General features: G+C 44.3%; 1 protein-coding gene across 9 annotated transcripts in view; it reads right to left on the bottom strand.

Annotated features, from left to right (window-relative positions):
• The window catches only part of tpd52l2b (tpd52 like 2b), a 48,636-nt gene extending 29,545 nt beyond the window's left edge, over positions 1-19,091 (bottom strand). For 6 of the 9 annotated variants that reach the window (XM_078419118.1, XM_078419111.1, XM_078419120.1 and 3 more), the window contains exons 1-3: positions 18,973-19,073; positions 14,023-14,159; positions 4,481-4,629 (exon numbers count right to left, since the gene is read on the bottom strand). In XM_078419118.1, the coding sequence (XP_078275244.1) occupies positions 4,481-4,629; positions 14,023-14,159; positions 18,973-18,991 (305 nt within the window). In that variant the 5' untranslated portion in view covers positions 18,992-19,073. Of the gene's footprint in view, positions 1-4,480; positions 4,630-14,022; positions 14,160-14,591; positions 14,699-18,696; positions 18,725-18,972 lie in introns of those variants that run through there. The other 3 variants (XM_078419113.1, XM_078419114.1, XM_078419112.1) reach the window with 3 other exon arrangements.
• Between the last annotated feature and the right edge of the window lie 1,440 nt (positions 19,092-20,531).

Genomic DNA, 20,531 nt, shown 5'->3' with positions numbered 1-20,531 from the left:
TCACAGCAGGTTACTCACCAAATGCAATGAACACCATTTCACAAGAACTGACTTAATGTGACAACAACCTGCCTCTTCAGTACCTCTATTGCATCTACTCAAATACTTACTTGGGAATTCACAACCATCTTTATTTCAAAATACATCAGTACCTCGAGTTAGATAGTTAAAGTTGCAATTAAAATTTCAGAGGGAAAAAAAAAATTTACTAAAGAAAATAAATAGAACAGCTATAGATTTCAGTGTTCAGCCATGATTGAATGACAGAGTAGACTTGATGGGCCAAATGGCCTAATTCTCCTCCTATTCATTATGACCTTATGGAGGAATAAATTGTATAGAGTAAGAAAAGAAAAAGGAGATTGTGAGACGAGATCCCACATGGTAGGCTGGTCGAGAAGGTTAAGGCACACGGGATCCAAGGGGAGCTGGCTAACTGAAGTCAAAATAGCTTGGTGATAGGAGGCTGAGGGTAGTGGTGGAAGGATACCGTTCTGATTGGAAGCCTGTGACCAGTGATACACCTCAGGACTGATGTTATGACCATTGTAATTTGCGATACATATTGGCGGCTTGGATGTGAATGTCGGAGAAAATGACGAGGAGGTTTGCAGGTGACACAAAAGTTGGTGTTGTGGATGGCAAAGAAAAATTGTCTAAAGCTACAGTGGGTGGAACTGAATCCCAACAAGTGCAAGGTGATGTTTTTTGCAAAGTTAAATAAGTGCAAGACGAACGATAAATAGTAGGGTACCAAGGAATGTTGATGAACAAAAGGACCTTGTGGTTCAAGTCTATAGTTCCTTGAAAGTGGCAATGTGGGTACATCGAATGCACAAGGTGGCTTTTAGCCTGCTTGTCTTTATAGGTCAGGGGCCAGTATGGAGAATCAAGATGTTACGTTGCAACTTTACCAAACACTGCTTAAACCACACTTGGACTGCAGGAAGAATGTGGTCACACTGGAGAGGATGCAGAGGAGATTCATCGGGATGTTGCTTGGAGTGGTGGTCTTTCGTAATGGGGAGAGATTGAATAGGCTGGGGTTGTTTTCCCCTGGAGTTAAGGAGACAGGCAGGTGATGTGCAGAGGCAAATAAAATTGAGGTGCAGAGACAGGGTGGAGTCAGAATCTTTTACTCATGGTATCAAAAACAAGACATCATAGGTTTAAAGTGAGAGGAAGGATTTTTAAAGAGAATTTGATTTTAAAATCCGGAGTGCATGTTATCTGGAACTCACTGCTGGGAGTGGTGAAATTAAATATAATCGCTAGGTTTAAGAGACATTTAACAGGCACTTGAATGGACAAGGCCTGGAAGGATACAGATCGAATGCTGGCAAGTGGGCAAAATGATTGATTTAGACATGGTGAGCTGAAGGGCCTGATTCTGTATGACACGTCTCTGGCTTAAGGCCAATGTTCTGTTATTTCATTTATTGGCCTAAATGCGCACACATGCAAAGTAATTTTCACATTGTTACACATAAGATATTAACCAATAATTGATCTCCAACCAGCTCCAAATTAAACCATGAGATGAAAAATATGCAAATACTGTAAACACAAAATACAAAGAAAAATGAATGCATACTTTCACAATTTCAGGCAACTAAATTTAGAACAGTGTTATGGCAACAAGTGACTCAGCCGATAATTAAGGGCATAGATGACAAAGCCAATAAAAGCAGAGAACATCTGATGCTTTGAGATAATTGCGTGTGCACCCAGGTTTCAGTGGAAATTATCCAAATCTACTGGGAATGTAGGAAGGTTTTGGGAGTATTTTTCCAAGGCAGGTGCAATACTGTTTGCAAGTCAAGCAATTGTGATTAGAATACCTTGCACACCTTCTACATTGTTCTGTGAAAATCAGAACACTATGCAGTAAACTAAAAGCCTGTTGCAGATAATATTTTGACCCCAGTTTCTTTGGGGAAGTTACAGTGAGCTTGAGTTGTGCAAATATTGTGGAATAACACAGTAAGATTGCACTTCAAGAATCAAACTTGGAAACCAAGCAGCTGTCAAACTAATGCATCTCCTGAAAGTCACAGTTCTGAATACCAATTCTAACCTTAGGCTACAGATTCCAATGCTATTTTGTGAACATTAATCCAAATTTATACCTATATTGCCAAAAATTCAAGTGCTCGCTCAAGAACGCAGTATACTTGCAGAATCCTGCTTCCACAGAATTTGATCAATATATCCTGAATGGCAGGAAGAGAGCTCATGTTCCTAACAAATTCTCCCTTCAGTATTTCAATGTAGTTTAATATTAAAATAAACAGCTGAAGCAAGATTTGTATCATTTGGTTTGTGTTCAGAACTGTTCCGGTGTTCCACTCTTTAGTCAATTAACAGCATCACTATCTTGGTAGTCACTTGGATAATCCAACAGAATAGACCTTTGAGCAAGGGATACAAAGTCTCACCCTCATTTAACCACTTTGGCATTTACACTGACCAAATTCTCTCCACAGCATTTCAAACAGAAAAGAGTCATTGAGCACAAGTCATAGTGTATACGACTTTATAATTCTAAAATATAAAAGGGGTTATTCTAAGAATGAAATTTGCATCAAACAGTTTGAAAAAAATAGATCTTATGTGAACACTCCTGGAATGCAAAAACATAAGAGGAAGTGAATGATGGAGTTGCTGAAATTCATTTATCCTTTCACGATGACTTTGATTTGAGAATAATGAACAGCACATTTTTGAAAAGCACAAATGTTTGAAAAAAGGCAATTCGTGTTTACATCATATTCACCAAAAGATCACAACTTCGACAGAAACTTCAATTCATAAAAGAGCAATTCAATCAAATATTCTACAGTTACTGGGTATTTATTCACAAAATGCTGGAGTAACTCAGCAGGTCAGGCAGCATCTCAGGAGAGAAGGAATGGGCGACGTTTCGGGTCGAGACCCTTCTTCAGACTGATGTCAGGGGGTCGGGACAAAGGAAGGATATAGGTGGAGACAGGAAGATAGAGGGAGATCTGGGAAGGGGGAGGGGAAGAGAGGGACAGAGGAACTATCTAAAGTTGGAGAAGTCAGCTTAGCATCTGCAGTTATTTTCTTATACTAACAGTTACTGGGTAGATATGGACACCTTAAATGTACACTGTGTTTGGACAAATAATTCAAAAATTAACTGCAATCCATTCATTAATCTGAATGTAACTGTATATGTTTGCAGCCACAATTTCATTAGACATCTGTTCATTATTCTTTCAAATCCGATACCCGTAGTGACTGCCAGCATTATGAGCCCAGCATCGTATGGATAAGGAATCTTATACAGGCTTGTATGTTACTGTCACCAATAAACCAGTGGCGGTCAGCGACAAAAGAAACAAACCTCTAGTAAACTTGTTTCTCCAATATCTACTACAGCCGTTGAGATTCCTAATTTTCAGTAATGATACAAGTAAGCTGCAAATCATGTTGAACAACTCTCATAGTAACATTGTAAAATACACTAGATATATCTAAAGTAACTAAACATAGTGATAAGGGAAAAAATGGAACAAAGGTCAAGAGTGATTTTTAAAGCATCTAACCTTAAAATAAAGGTACAACAACCTACCTACCGTTCAGTCCCAAAGCCAGCGGTTGTTTAGTAACAACGCCTTCACAGCCCACTGAAAACTTAGTTATGCATCAGGCAAACCTTACCTCTTTTGTACAGAAATCATGAAAATGGTTTGTAAATACTATCTCCTCATCAGTTCGCCAATGCCAAGAACAAGCTGGGGAAGATTATACAATAAGAGTTGTCCATGCAAGTGCAGGGAAATCATTCACATCTTCTTCACTGCACAGACATTCCAGTAACTACTATCTCATTCCCTCCATTTTAATCAGCAGCCTCTGATAACCTTGTGATTATCTTCCTTTAATTTCAAATCTAAAATCTAAAATCATACCATGGAAAAAAGGAGCCGACAGCTGTATGCTACAAAATTCAACAGATATTAGGGTTAAAGTACATTGACAGAACACAACAGAAAGTTCTTTGTAGGGTCTGAAAGCCTGAAGAAGGGTCTCGACCCGAAACGTCACCCATTCCTTCTCTCCCGAGATGCTGCCTGACCTGCTGAGTTACTCCAGCATTTTGTGAATAAATCGATTTGTACCAGCATCTACAGTTATTTTCTTATACAGAAAGTTCTTTGCACTTGGCCCACTCTCTCAAATCTTAAATTATTTGGTGTGTAATAAATAGGTCAAGTGTTCTAATCATCATAAGCGGTCCACTTTGGTTAACCATTGTAATCTGAAGACCAGAATGGCGGCTGATGGAAAAGTGCAAGATTTAAACGTTTTTAAGGTAACCACCAGTTGACAGAAAGCAATTCTATATATATCCTGGAAAATGAGCATTGACAAAGTAACACCGCGAGCAAGATTATTTTAAGTAGAGAGCAAAGAATGGAGGGGGAAAAATGCAGGTGATCCGAGAACTCACGCATTGGATGCTTGCACGTCCTGCCAGCCTTTGCTGAGATTCTGCTTGAGTTCATTAAAAGGAGTTAACCCCAACTTCCTTTTGATCTCGGCAGCATGCTTTTCCTTGGCCGCAAGAACCTGCCGAAGTGTTGCTATTTCGTCTTCAACCTGCACAAACAAAAACACACAAAAATTCTAACTTTCAATAGACAATAGGTGCAGGAGGAGGCCATTCAGCCCTTCGAGCCAGCACCGCCATTCAATGTGATCATGGCTAATCATTCTCAATCAGTACCCCGTTCCTGCCTTCTCCCCATACCCCCTGACTCCGCTATCCTTAAGAGCTCTATCTAGCTCTCTCTTGAATGCATTCAGAGAATTGGCCTCCACTGCCTTCTGAGGCAGAGAATTCCACAGATTCACAACTCTCTGACTGAAAAAGTTTTTCCTCATCTCAGTTCTAAATGGCCTACCCCTTATTCTTAAACTGTGGCCCCTTGTTCTGGACTCCTCCAACATTGGGAACATGTTTCCTGCCTCTAACATGTCCAACCCCTTAATAATCTTAGACGTTTCGATAAGATCCCCTCTCATCCTTCTAAATGCCAGTGTATACAAGCCTAGTCGCTCCAGTCTTTCAACATATGACAGTCCCGCCATTCCGGGAATTTCAATAGTTATTGGTGCATTCCTCAACACGTGAATTGTTGCAAATGCATTTTTCAATTGTGCAAAAGTAAATATATTCAATAAATTGAACTGGCATAATTCAAACATGCCAAAACAGGTGACAAAGTTAATCTCAGGCCACTTGGCTCCACAAGTCAGTTGTGCCAATTGATAAGATCATTGATGATATGGTCATAACCCCAAATCCATATTTTAGGTTTTGATTTTATTACTGTCACATTATTGTACAGTGAAAACCTTTGTTTTGCATGCTAGCCAAACGGATCAGATATACCATCTAAAAATGCAATGAAGTCAAACTCAAGAACAATAGATAGAACAAAGGGCAAGGTACAGAGTGCAGAATATATCCAAAGGCTCGACAAACTTTCAACATTCAGATCAAAGTTTTTAGTTTCTTTAAGTCGGCCGAAATACTGTATCCCGTTTTAAAAAAGAGATAAACTAAATCTGAAAAGCTCATTAGAATAGATACATTTAGGAGCAAAATGCTGCTCAGCCACCTCCCCAGTAAAAAACTTAACAGCAGATTTTTTTTGCAATCATTTAATGGAATGACCCAGGGGATTGAAGCAGAAGGGGAAATAGTGAATGCTGCTCCAATCCATCCTGTGACTAGCCCAGGGAACTGTTTCCTCACTCTATGTACCTTCCTGTCTCCGCCCATACAGCAGAGATGCATGTTGGAATCACATTCACAAGGCACTCACAACTAGGCATTTCCTTCCTTTCGTGTGCTGACCTGAACAGAAAATGGAAAAGGATTCTATGTTGTAGGAGGATTCATGGTTAACAAATATACTTTCACTGGTCACACCAGACATGCCTGCATGCATTTTTATATTGACGGTGATCAATGGGTAACATTCTGGACTGAAATCTAGGATATTTTGTTTCTTCTCTGTAGGCTCGGGCACGTTCAAGATAATTGGAAACATCACCCTCACTGACATTAGGACAACACAGAGGATATCAAGAGGAGGAGAAATGTTACTGTACACAGGATTTGAATTATAACTAAACCACCACTGAAAGCACAAATTAGTATGCCTCCTGTAGTTCTGATGAAATTTGAAAAATTCATTTAAAATTACATAGAGCAGAAGGCAATTCCAGTGTACAAAAATTGTGGATTCATGTTGTTTTATGAATCCCAGAAAACTTCATTAAAAATGCATGAACACACTAAGCTAGGGTACTGTTCGATTCAGCTCCACCCCATTGCGGACATTGTCTCTGGAACTGGTGCGCTACAAGGCCGAGAATTATATTGTGCGCTCTGTATCTTCTCCCGTGCTCAATCTTTTGTACTTGAGTTTAACTTGATTGCAATTGTATATATATACTGCATCGGATCTGTTTGGCTAGCATGCAAAACAAAGCTTTTCACAGTACCTCATATACCTGACAATTTCTTTGACAGAAATCATAGATTTTCATGGATACTAAATGAACACAAAATACTAAATGTGTGCTTTTTGAACTTACATTGGAGCCATGACGCTGAGGCAATTATCAAATGGAAATCATAGAGGCCCAATGCCCAAACCATGATTTTTAAATCGTTTTTAGAGGTCTTTACATTTAAAAGCTAGCAGTAATGCAATTACATTTCAAAATAAATATTAAACACACAAAGACACAAGTCAAATAATTTTAAAAGGATCTTCGTCATCCAAATGCAAGCACCGCCATTATCATTAAAGTCAATGGATCCCAGCCCTTTTGTGAACTAACATGGCATCCATGGGGTGATGCTGCAGGTGATGCATTGACTGGGTTTCATATCATACGAGGCCCAGAAGCGGTTGGAGGCGGTTGGAGGCGGTTGGAAGCGGTTGGAGCGGGCGATAAAAACGTTCCCACACACTTTAAAAGAAGTGTTCTGGAGGAAGCCGCTGATTGGTGGAAGCGGACTAGAGGAAGCAGCTGATTGGGCGTTGTAATTCTGCTTTTTATTCGTACTTTTAGTTAAGGGTTCGGTGAGTTCAGGGTTCAGGAAGTTAAGGGTTCAGCGAGTTAAGGGTTCAGTGCTTTTTAGTAAAGGTACAGTTTAAAGGATTAAGAGGGATTTGATTTAATTTGGGGGTAAGACATGTCAGATGAGATCGGCCCCGTGGATTGCTCATCCTGCAACATGTGGGAGATCAGGGATATTGTCGGTGTCCCTGATGACTACGTGTGCAGGAAGTGTGTCCAGCTGCAGCTCCTGGCAAACCGCATTGAACGGTTGGAGCTGAGGTTGGACTCATTCTGGAGCATCCACGAGGCTGAGAAGGTCGTGGATAGCACGTATAGCGAGTTGGCCACACCACAAGTAAAAGATAAGCGGACAGAAAGGAAACGGGTGGCCACTAGCCAGCGTAGCAGTAGGCAGGTAATGCAGGAGTCCCCTGCAGTCATCTACCTCCTAAACAGATATGCCATTTTGGATACTGTTGGGGGAGATGCCTCATCAGGGGAAGGCAGCAGCAGCCAAGTTCATGGCACCGTGGGTGGCTCTGCGGCAAAAGAGGGGAGGAAAAAGAGTGGAAGGGCTATAGTGATAGGGGATTCAATTGTAAGGGGAATAGATAGGCGTTTCTGCGGCCGCAAACGAGACTCCAGGATGGTATGTTGCCTCCCTGGTGCAAGGGTCAGGGATATCTCTGAGCGGCTGCAGGACATTCTGAAGGGGGAGGGTGAGCAGCCAGTTGTCGTGGTGCACGTTGGCACCAACGATTTAGGTAAAAAACGGGATGAGGTCCTACAAGGTGAATTTAGAGAGCTAGGAGATAAACTAAAAAGTAGGACCTCAAAGGTAATAATCTCTGGATTACTACCAGTGCCACGTGCTAGTCAGAGTAGGAATAGGAGGATATTTCATATGAATACGTGGCTTGAAAAATGGTGCCTAGAAAATTTTTTAGGACATTGGAACCAGTTCTGGGAGAGGTGGGACCAGTACAAACAGGACGGTCTGCACCTGAGCTGGAATGGAACCAATGTCCTAGGGGGAGTGTTTGCTAGTGCTGTCGGGGAGGATTTAAACTAATGTGGCAGGGGGATGGGAGCTGGAGCAGAGAGACAGAGGGGTGTAAAATGAGGGTAGAAGCAACAGGTAGCAAGGTGAAAAGTAAAAGTGGCAGGCAGACAAATCCAGGGCAAAAACAAAAAGGGCCACTTTTCAACATAATCGTACAAGGGGTAAGAGAGTTGTAAAAACAAGCCTGAAGGCTTTGTGTCTCAATGCAAGGAGTATACGTAATAAGGTGGATGAATTAAATGTGGAGATAGTTATTAATGATTATGATATAGTTGGGATTACGGAGACATGGCTCCAGGGTGACCAAGGCTGGGAGCTCAACATCCAGGGATATTCTATATTCAGGCGGGATAGACAGAAAGGAAAAGGAGGTGGGGTAGCGTTACTGGTTAGAGAGGAGATTAAAGCAGTGGAAAGGAAGGACATTAGCTTGGAGGAAGTGGAATCGATATGGGTAGAGCTACGAAACACTAAGGGGCAGAAAACGCTAGTGGGAGTTGTGTACAGGCCACCTAACAGCAGTAGGGAGGTTGGGGATGGCATCAAGCAGGAAATTAGAAATGCATGCACTAAAGGCGCAGCAGTTATAATGGGTGACTTCAATCTACATATAGATTGGGTGAACCAAACTGGCAGGGGTGCTGAGGAAGAGGATTTCTTGGAATGTTTGAGAGATGGTTTTCTAAACCAACATGTCGAGGAACCAACGAGAGAACAGGCCATTCTAGACTGGGTATTGAGTAATGAGGAAGGGTTAGTTAGCAGTCTTGTTGTGCGAGGCCCCTAGGGCAAGAGTGATCATAATATGGTAGAGTTCTTCATTAGGATGGAGAGTGACAAAGTCGATACAGAAACAAGTGTTCTGAACTTAAAGAAAGGTAACTTTGAGGGTATGAGGCGTGAATTGTCCAAGATAGACTGGCGATTGATGCTGAAAGGGTTGACGGTGGACATGCAATGGAAGGCATTTAAAGGTCGCATGGATGAACTACAACAAGTGTTCATCCCAGTTTGGCAAAAGAACAAACCAGGAAAGGTAGTGCATCCGTGGCTAACAAGGGAAATCAAGGATAGTATTAAAACAAAAGATGAAGCATACAGATTAGCCAGAAAAAGTAGCATACCAGAGGACTGGGAGAAATTCAGAGTCCAGCAGAGGAGGACAAAGGGCTTAATTAGGAAAGGGAAAATAGATTATGAGGGAAAACTGGCAAGGAACATAAAAACAGACTGCAAAAGCTTTTATAAATATGTCAAGAGAAAAAGATTAGTTAAGGCAAATGTAGGTCCCTTGCAGTCGGAAACAGGTGAATTGATCATAGGGAACAAGGAGATGGCAGACCAATTGAACAAATACTTTGGTTCTGTCTTCACTAAGGAAGACATAAACCGTCTGCCGGAAATAGCGGGGGACCGGGGGTCTAAAGAGATGGAGGAACTGAGGGAAATCCAGGCTAGTCGGGAAGTGGTGTTAGGTAAATTAAATGGATTAAAGGCAGATAAATCCCCAGGGCCAGATAGGCTGCATCCCAGAGTGCTTAAGGAAGTAGCCTCAGAAATAGTGGATGCATTAGTGATAATTTTTCAAAACTCTTTAGATTCTGGAGTAGTTCCTGAGGACTGGAGGGTAGCTAATGTAATCCCACTTTTTAAAAAGTGAGGGAGAGAGAAAACGGGGAATTATAGACCAGTTAGCCTAACATCGGTAGTGGGGAAAATGCTAGAGTCAGTTATTAAAGATGTGATAGCATTACATTTGGAAAGTGGAGAAATCATCGGACAAAGTCAGCATGGATTTACCAAAGGCAAATCATGTCTGACGAATCTTATAGAATTTTTCGAGGATGTAACTAGTAGAGTGGATAAGGGAGAACCAGTCGATGTGTTATATCTGGACTTTCAGAAGGCCTTCACAAGGTCCCACATAGGAGATTGGTGTACAAACTTAAAGCACACGGTATTGAGGGTTCAGTGTTGAGGTGGATAGAAAATTGGTTGGCGGACAGGAAGCAAAGAGTAGGAATAAACGGGTCCTTTTCGGAATGGCAGGCATTGACTAGTGGGGTACCGCAAGGCTCAGCGCTGGGACCCCAGTTATTTACAGTGTATATTAATGATTTGGACGAGGGAATTGAATGCAACATCTCTAAGTTTGCGGATGACACGAAGCTGGGTGGCAGTGTTAGCTGCGAGGAGGATGCTAGGAGGCTGCAGAGTGACTTGGATAGATTAGGCGAGTGGGCAAATGCATGGCAGATGCAATATAATGTGGATAAATGTGAGGTTATCCACTTTGGCGGCAAGAACAGGAAAGCAGAGTATTACCTGAATGGTGACCGATTGGGAGAAGGGGAGATGCAACGTGACCTGGGTGTCATGGTGCACCAGTCATTGAAAGCAAGCATGCAGGTGCAGCAGGCAGTGAAGAAAGCGAATGGTATGTTGGCATTCATAGCAAGAGGATTTGAGTTTAGGAGCAGGGAGGTTCTGCTGCAGTTGTACAGGGCCTTGGTGAGACCGCACCTGGAGTATTGTGTGCAGTTTTGGTCTCCTAACCTGAGGAAAGGCGTTCTTGCCTTAGAGGGAGTACAGAGAAGGTTCACCAGATTGATCCCTGGGATGGCGGGACTTACATATGAGGAAAGACTAGATAGACTGGGCTTGTACTCGCTGGAATTTAGAAGACTGAGGGGGGATCTTATAGAAACATATAAAATTCTTAAGGGGTTGGAGAGGCTAGATGCGGGAAGATTGTTCCCGATGTTGGGGGAGTCCAGAACCAGGGGTCACAGCTTAAGGATAAGGGGGAAGTCTTTTAGGACCGAGATGAGAAAACATTTCTTCACACAGAGAGTGGTGAGTCTGTGGAATTCTCTGCCACAGAAGGTAGTTGAGGCCAGTTCATTGGCTATATTTAAGAGGGAGTTAGATGTGGCCCTTTTTGCTAAAGGGATCAGGGGGTATGGAGAGAAGGCAGGTACAGGCTACTGAGCTGAATGATCAGCCATGATCATATTGAATGGCGGTGCAGGCTCGAAGGGCTGAATGGCCTACTCCTGCACCTATTTTCTATGTTTCTATGTTTCTATCATATCATATCATATATATACAGCCGGAAACAGGCCTTTTCGGCACTCCAAGTCCGTGCCGCCCAGTGATCCCCGTACATTAACACTATCCTACACCCACTAGGGACAATTTTTACATTTTTACAAACAGATTAAGTTATTATGCAGGGAGATCTAGGCCAACATAATCTCTCAAATACGTTTGTAATCCTGAAAAACAAACCGTCACAATATTTCTACCATGCTACAATTCTTTCAAACAGGCTTGAACTGGCGTCAGGTTGATTTACAGCAAGCTTCCCTTCCTTGCTACCAAGCAGGCTGTCACTACTGAAAAACTATTAGGAGCCCAGTCCACTCAGCCAGCAATAAAACGCCTGCAAATTTCATTTCCACAGCAGCAAATAACTGCCCCTAAGGAAAACAAGCTAATCAATTGATCTCCTCGAAATCCATTATTCCTTTAAAACATAATTGCACTTTGGTCATTATGACCAAAAGTGATTTTAGCTGTGCACTACTTGAAGGTTGCAAGAAATGAAACACTTAAAATATTCTGCAATAGAACATCGATCAATACAGCACAGGAACAGACCCTGCGGGCCACAATATCCATGCCGAACACAGTGCCAGGTTAAATTGATAATCGCTGCCTGCACGTGATGCACATCCCTCCATTTCCTGTATATCCATGTGCCTATCCAAAAGCCTCTGAAATGTCACTATTGTATCTGCCTCCACCACCACCCCCAGCAGCGTGAGCGTGTGCCAGGCACCCACCACTCGAAACAAAAGTTGGCCCGCACATCTCCTTTACTCATTGCCCCTCTCACCGAAAAATCTATGCCCTCTAATCTTTGACATTCCCACCCTGGGAAAAGGGTTCCGACTGTGTCCCTTATCTATCACTCTCATAATTTTATTACTTCTATCAACCTCTGACACTCCAGAGAAAACTGGAAAATTGTCCAACTTCTCCTTAGAGATAATACTCCCTAATCCAGGCAGTGTTTTGGTAAATCTCTTTTGCCGTCTCCAAAGCCACCACCTTCTACCTATAGTCTGACAAACAGACCTGCACACATACTGTACAAAAGGATGTACAGGTGCCACCACATTATGACGTGTAGAGTCGGGTTGCTATCCTAGAAAACTGTTCGTATTGCAATTTTGTAACGCAAAACCACATCAAGAAACGGGAGCTGGAAAAAAACTGTTCATTAACTACCCCACACATAAATTGCACGAAAATTAATTGAATTCCAGGTCTTAAATTTCTGAGTGGCGATTTGCAAATTCTGTTAAAGCAAATTTCTGTTACCCGTATGAGTACCGCAAAAGTCATCTGTGCGAAATGTTAAATATTTTCTTCAATTCTCCTTTGCAAAAGCATGGAACACACTTTCTGCTATTATAAAACAAGTTTCTTTGAACTTCAAACTCCAAATAATTTCTGTGTTGAGAGTATTCTGTGACGTTACACACAACTGCTGTAAACATTTCCTCTCATTCATGCTAAGTGATTGAGGTGCTGCACTTAAAGTGAAAAATACCCAGGACCACATTCTTAGTTTTTTTTTTAAAACAAGAAAAAAACCTGAATTTTTAAATGTTGGCTGGTTAGAAAAAGACCGGTCACACATGCTAATGCCAATTACCAAGTAAGTGTAAAAAACAAAATCATCTGACTATTACGTAGAACAAATCATTAAGGAAGTCAAATGGAAATGAGTAGGAGATGCTGGTTTAAACTGAAGATAGACTCAAAATGCTGGAGTAACTCAGCGGGACAGGCAGCGTCTCTGGAGAGAAGGAATGGGTGACGTTTCGGGTCAGAACCCTTCTTCAGACTGACGACGTTTCGGGTCGAGACCCTTCTTCAGACTGAAGTCACCCATTCCTTCTCTCCAGAGATGCTGCCTGTCCTGCTGAGTTACTCCAGCATTTTGTGTCTACAAATGGAAATGAGCCGCTGGGCTTCCAAGATCAGGATATTCCACTGAATGGGGTGGGGAGATATTTACATATAATGAACCCATTAAATATTATGCCCACACGTCTAACCAACAATGCACTTTGCACAATTTAAAATTCCACACCAATAGGTCTTGTTGCAATATGACCAATTAACTAAAACAATTACATCAATACCAAGGAAATTTCTTCATTCAATTGATGGGAATGGAACAATAAAATATTTTGTTCTGCAGAATATTCCAGTAAACATTTTATGTTTCTAAGCTACGGTATACATATTAACTGAGCTCCTTAATTAACTACAGTAAAACACGACAAATATTATTGAAAGCTTTAGTGTTAAATTATGAGCATTCTGTGCAAAATTTCATTTTACTTTTCAAGTACTGAACTGCAATAAATAGATTGATTGAAAGATATAGCATGGACCAGGCCCTTCGGCCCACCGAGTCCACAATCACCCGTTCCCACTAGTTCAACATGATTCCACTTTTCCACTCCACTTCCCACACGAGGGACAATTTAACAGAGGGCCAATTAACCTACAAATCTGAGCACCTTTGGGATGTGGGAGGAATCCGGAACAGCCAGAGGAAAGGCAAACTCCACACAGATTGTACCTGAGGGCAGGGTCGAACCTAGTTTCTGCCGCCAAGAGGCAGCAGATATACTAGCTGCGTTACTGTAATTTATAAAATAGTTTTATAAATCTAAGATTAAAGCTGCCCAAAATTCGACATTGGAAATTATAGCTTAAATTATACCACAGCATGGAGTTATCCCCCAGCATTCACGCTGTACCTTGATGAGTTCAATCTTCAGTTCCTCCGTTTCCACTTCAGACAGCACACCCACGCCATCACCACCGGCTGGGGTATCCACAGGCACATCAATCATGTGTTCAGGCAGACCTTTGTTGGGAGAGTTAAGGTTGATATCTGTCATAGGTAATCAAACAAACAAACGAGTAAACAGCCAGCAACTAGTCTAACTGCAACAGTGAGCCCAAGCACAACAACTGGCTGGCAACTTGGTCAGACGACCTGGGAGCAAGATGGTCATCAAGAAATTCTTCCATCCATGATGTCAACAGAGCAGGTTCCTGAGCACCAAATTATACACATGGAAAGAGAGCAAAGAGGGGGGGATTACCTCACTAAATAGGAGTCTACTCTAATGTTAGTATATATTTAATATAAAGAAACTGCAGATACTGGTTTATGCCAAAGATAGACAAAATGCTGGAGTAAATCAGTGGGTCAGGCAGAATCGAGTGAGAACGTCAATGTTTTGTCACGAGGGTGGCAGGTATATGAAATGAGCTGCCAGTGGAAGTAGTTGATGTAGCTACATTAACATTTAAAAGATACTTGGAGAGGTACATGGAGAGGAAAAATGTGGGCAATTTAGCATAAATGGAGCATCTTAGTTGGCATGGGTGAGTGGGGCCACCGGGCCTGTTTCCATGCTGTAGGACTCAATCACTCCGTGGTGAATCTCTGGAATTCTTTATCCCATAGATTGTGAAGACCAGATCACTGGAGATATTCATAAAGGAGATTGAGGAATTGTGTTATGTTTTGAATTTAAAAAGGAGATAGGTAGCCTTTTGTAACAAAGATCTGGTAAGTACAAACTCTGGTCTGTTTTGAGCAGCACACAACAGCTGAGGCATGAATGGCAGGAGGGGTGGAGGGAGAGGGAGGAGGGGGAGAGAGGGGACGGGGAGAGAGGGGAGCGAGAGGGGGGGACAGGAGGGGGAGATGGGGTAGGAGGGGACGGAGGGAGAGAGGGGGCGGGGGGAGAGAGGGGGCGGGGGGAGAGAGGGGGGGGAGAGAGGGGGCGGGGGGAGAGAGGGGGCGGGGGGAGAGAGGGGGCGGGGGGAGAGAGGGGGGGAGAGAGGGGGCGGGGGAGAGAGAGGGCGGGGGAGAGAGGGGGCGGGGGAGAGAGGGGACGGGGGAGAGAGGGGACGGGGAGAGAGGGGACGGGGAGAGAGGGGGCGGGGGAGAGAGGGGGCGGGGGAGAGAGGGGGCGGGGGAGAGAGGGGGCGGGGGAGAGAGGGGGCGGGGGAGAGAGGGGGCGGGGGAGAGAGGGGGCGGGGGAGAGAGGGGGCGGGGAGAGAGGGGGCGGGGAGAGAGGGGGCGGGGGAGAGAGGGGGCGGGGAGAGAGGGGGCGGGGGAGAGAGGGGGCGGGGGAGAGAGGGGGCGGGGGAGAGAGGGGGCGGGGGAGAGAGGGGGCGGGGGAGAGAGGGGGCGGGGGAGAGAGGGGGCGGGGGAGAGAGGGGGCGGGGAGAGAGGGGGCGGGGAGAGAGGGGGCGGGGGAGAGAGGGGGCGGGGGAGAGTGGGGGCGGGGGAGAGAGGGGGCGGGGGGAGAGAGGGGGCGGGGAGAGAGGGGGCGGGGAGACAGGGGGCGGGGAGACAGGGGGCGGGGAGACAGGGGGCGGGGAGACTGGGGGCGGGGAGAGAGGGGGCGGGGAGAGAGGGGGCGGGGAGAGAGGGGGCGGGGGAGAGAGGGGGCGGGGGAGAGAGGGGGCGGGGGAGAGAGGGGGAGGGGGGAGAGAGGGGGCGGGGGAAGAGAGGGGGCGGGGGGAGAGAGGGGGCGGGGGGAGAGAGGGGGCGGGGGGAGAGAGGGGGCGGGGGGAGAGAGGGAGCGGCCTTTACCTGCTGTATTGTGCTTTAAAACACTGAAGAACATCCAATTGCTTAAAATATAACCCTGCTGCAAAATCGTCATTGTCAATGATAATCAAGAGTTTGGACATGATTTTTCCCCACCCATACATAAGACAGGGAAAAGGTAGACCTTCGAATGGTCTCAATGCCAAGGACAACTGTCGAAACTGAACAAATGGCACGCAATACCCACTTTTATAAGCATACAGAACACGCAATTTTTTCACAGATTTTATGGAGAAATTAAGCATCACACTTTGTTCAAAAAGTTTACTTGCGGATCTCAAAATGAATTTACAAGTAAATAAATCAGCCTGACACTCGGCCTTGAAAAGCCAAACGCCCCAAGACTGAACAGCTGAGCTCACAGTGAACACATTAAGTAGTTGGACGGCTACAGCATACTTCCTGTGCCTGTCACAAGGTTACACATCCTAAATCTGTCTTGTGACCCATGCTGGTAAAAAAACAGGTGTTTGGATGCAAAAAAGGTTGCTTTCAGTTTGGCTGAAACCCATTATAACCAGACTGCTTACATGAGGAACTGACATGGAGTGGACAGTGTTTACATGCACTTGTCATACATTACAATCAATGTGCATATTATTTGTCAGTTGTGTGAAAGACGCACCTAATCTCTAGCTGTTGCCCCTTGTGAAAGTTTTGGAAACATCTTTAAAGACAGAAAAACTTCAGGCAAAATACACGTGGAAGTTGATTTCTTTCACTTGCTGAAGTTACGAAGGACACAAGAAAGATATAATAAATAGTGCCTGATTTGCCCTCAAGTCATTTTACGTGGGATGTTTGGATGTCTAGAATTCCATTTGTACATACCAAGAGACTGGAAAGACAACTGGTGCAATAAATTGCAGCAGAGGTCATCACAGCAAGAACGGACATGGATAAATCAAAGTACAAAAGTTTCATTTGTTTGTAGCAGTGTTTCCACACACTGATACAAATTAGAATAAACTGTGTGCAGCATTGGGAAATGAAATGATGCTTCCAGTCAGGGATTTTCCATTTCACAGCTGAAGGTGCAAATATTATTCAGTGTTGTCACAGCTTTTCTGGAATATAAAAAAATCACTACTATTTGAATGTTACTACAACTGAAGAACCAAACTGTGAGAAGATAATTTGTTGAAGCCTCGAAACAACATTTTAATAAAGCTATCACATTTAGATGCTGTAAAGGAGTTTGAAAAAGAAGATATTGAATGGTATCCCAACTTTAAAATATCACTCGTCCTTTGATTATTACATGATCCAAATCATCTAACTCCCTACCAGTTATAATGTGATCCCCTCATTTGTTCTATGTCTCTCTATATCACCGTCTATATCTCTCGTTTCCCTTTCCCGACACTCAGTCTGAAGAAGGGTCTCGACCCGAAACGTCACCTATTCCTTTTCTCCAGAGATGCTGCCTGACCCGCTGAGTCACTCCAGCTTTCTGTGTCTGTCTTCGGTTTAAACCAGCATCTGCATTTCCTTCCCACACAATACCAGCCACACCCACTGCTGCAACAATAAATATTTTTCTAATAATTTATTCTCCTTTCCAAAATTTTCTCCAACATTCTGAGCAGTACAATATTTTTTCAACTTCAAACAAAAGTAAACAGTTAATCAACATTCAAATATTCAACATGAATACGACTAACTTGGAAACAAATCACAAACTTGTTATATATTCACAAAATGCTGATGTAACTCAGCAGGTCAGGCAGCATCTCAGGAGAAGGAATGGGTGACGTTTCGGGTCTCGACCCATTCCTTCTCTCCTGATATGCTGCCTGACCTGCTGAATTACTCCAGCATTTTGTGAATAAATACCTTCGATTTGTACCAGCATCTGCAGTTATTTTCTTACAGACTTGTTATATATTTCGCAACCTCTTCATATCTATTTTGTTCAATTTGTTTGTGTAAATAAATGTCTATGCCATGCACCACTAACAAGTGGAGGTATAGTAACGCACATCTATAATTGTTCCAATCCCAGAGGTTTTAAAAAAATATATTTCAACTCCACATATAGATTATTTGTCTGCATGCAATGTATAAAAACACAACAAATATATCTGTAAACAAGCTGCCAAACATATAAATACCTGCAATCCCAAGCAGCTTTAAAAAACATTCCATCTCCACACATGTTGTTTACATACATTATATGTACTGTACACCAAGTCTCATGTACACAAACAAATAAAATAACTCTATCATGTAAATTAACAAAAATAAGTCTACCATGTACACTGGCAAATAAAGTGTGACATGTACTAATAAAATAAGTGCCATGTACATGTACAAAATAAGTCTAATAGGTACACAAGCAAATCAAATAAGTGCCAAGTACACTAACAAAAATAAGTGTCCTGCACACTAACAAATTAATTAAATGTCATGTATATCTACAAATAAAATAAGTTTGTCATGTAACATAGAAACGTGCAGGAGTAGGCCATTCGGCCCTTCGAGCCAGCACCGCCATTCATGTCTGATCATCCACAATCAGTATCCCCGTATCTCTTGACTCCTTTAGCCCGAAGAGCTAAATCTAACTCTCTCTTGAAAACATCCAGTGAATTGTCCTCCACTGCCTTCTGTGGCAGAGAATTCCATAGATTCACATTAATAAAGTCTATGATGTACACTAATACATCTACCAGGAGCAGATACGTCTATCATGCACGCTAACAAGTCTGACAGTCAGGTACACTGACAGAATAAATCTGTGCACAATCTATCTAACGCCAGCGACCACAGGTAGGATTTTAAAGAACATTCCAACTTTGTAAACTTCCAGAGCGTGTGTTGCAGCCCGTTTACTGGTTGCCTGAGGCTGAGCTGGCCCTGCCTGGCCTGGGGTCTCAACCCGAGCCTGGGGCCTAGATCTGGGGCCTGAGCCGCTGAAGAGCCGCTGCGCTGCGGGCTGCAGCCTCGCCCCCCGCCCACGCCCACGCCCAGGCCCCCCCCGATGCGCTGGCCCCGCTCTCCAGAACACGAGAAGTAGCACCAGGAGGCCAGAGTGGGAGAAGGAAGGGGGGTGGGGTGGAAGGGCCGGTACCTTGGCTGGGAGCGTCCATGACAGGAGGGAGGACGGCAGCAGCCCCGCTCTCTCCTCGCTCACTCACTCACACACACTGACCGTCAACGCCCGCCTTGCCCCGCACTGACGTCACCCCACCGCCACGTCATCGCCCGCCTTGCCCCGCACTGACGTCAGCCCGCCGCCACGCCACCCTCACCAACCCGCCTTGCCCCGCACTGACGTCACCCGCCGGGACGTCACCATCGCCAACCCCGCCTTGCCCCGCACTGACGTCACCCCGCCGTCACGTCACCCTCGCCGCCCGCCTTGCCCCGCACTAACGTCACCTCGCCGCCCGCCTTGCCCCGCACTGACGTCAGCTCGCTGCCCGCCTTACCCCGCACTGACATCACCCCGCCGCTACGTCACCGCCTTGCCCCGCACTGACGTACAATCCCTGGGTGCAAAATACTTGCAGCAAAACAGTTTCTTTTTAGCGATGCAACATTTAGGTGCTCTGCTAATTCCAGTCTCCCTGTAAATCCTTGCAACAAAACTGTGGCAATACAACAGAGTTCCTTTTTAGGGCTGCTGCATTTAGAAACATAGAAACATAGAAAATAGGTGCAGGAGTAGGAGCAGGCCATTCGGCCCTTCGAGCCTGCACCGCCATTCAATATGATCATGGCTGATCATCCAACTCAGTATCCTGTACCTGCCTTCTCTCCATACCCCCTATCCCTTTAGCCACAAGGGCCACATCTAACTCCCTCTTAAATATAGCCAATGAACTGGCCTCAACTACCTTCTGTGGCAGAGAATTCCACAGATTCACCACTGTCGGTGTGAAAAAAAACTTTCTCATCTCGGTCCTAAAAGACTTCCCCCTTATCCTTAAACTGTGACCCCTTGTTCTGGACTTGCCCAACATCGGGAACAATCTTCCTGCATCTAGCCTGTCCAACCCCTTACGAATTTTGTAAGTTTCTATAAGATCCTCCCTCAATCTTCTAAATTCCAGCGAGTACAAGCCGGGTCTATCCAGTCTTTCTTCATATGAAAGTCCTACCATCCCAGGAATTAATCTGGTGAACCTCAGATTCTCCAACTCAGTTCCTCCATCTCATTTGACCCCCGGTCCCCTGCTATTTACGGCAGATTATTTATGTTATGGCGAGTCCGAAACTTGCTAGTTGTAGACGAAGTTTATTGCAGCCGCAATACACGAATACAGAATCAAAACAACAAGTTACAGGACAACCAATATAAACTTACTGTCTTCCTTGAAGACTTCGCCGAACTGGCTAAATCGGGCGCCAAACGCGCACCTGACATCGCTGGCCAATCAGCGATGTCGTTTCCTGGACCAATCCTCATGGTCGCGTTCCCACGTGACCTCGCTGGCCAATCCGAGGGTTCGACGACCTGGACCATTCTCTATGGTCGCTACATGACCCCCCCCAGAACCCGAGGTGCGGAACCTAGCAGGGAGCCGGATTTCGCGACCATAACGAGTACGGAAAGGGACAGCCTGAACCACAGGAGCCGGAGGTTCCGGACTTGGTGGAACAGCCGGAACGGGAGGTTCTGGAGGA

The sequence above is a fragment of the Rhinoraja longicauda genome, chromosome 22, assembly GCF_053455715.1.
Source record: "Rhinoraja longicauda isolate Sanriku21f chromosome 22, sRhiLon1.1, whole genome shotgun sequence".
Taxonomy (NCBI): Eukaryota; Metazoa; Chordata; class Chondrichthyes; order Rajiformes; family Arhynchobatidae; genus Rhinoraja; species Rhinoraja longicauda.
This window is presented reverse-complemented; position numbering and strand designations above follow the sequence as displayed.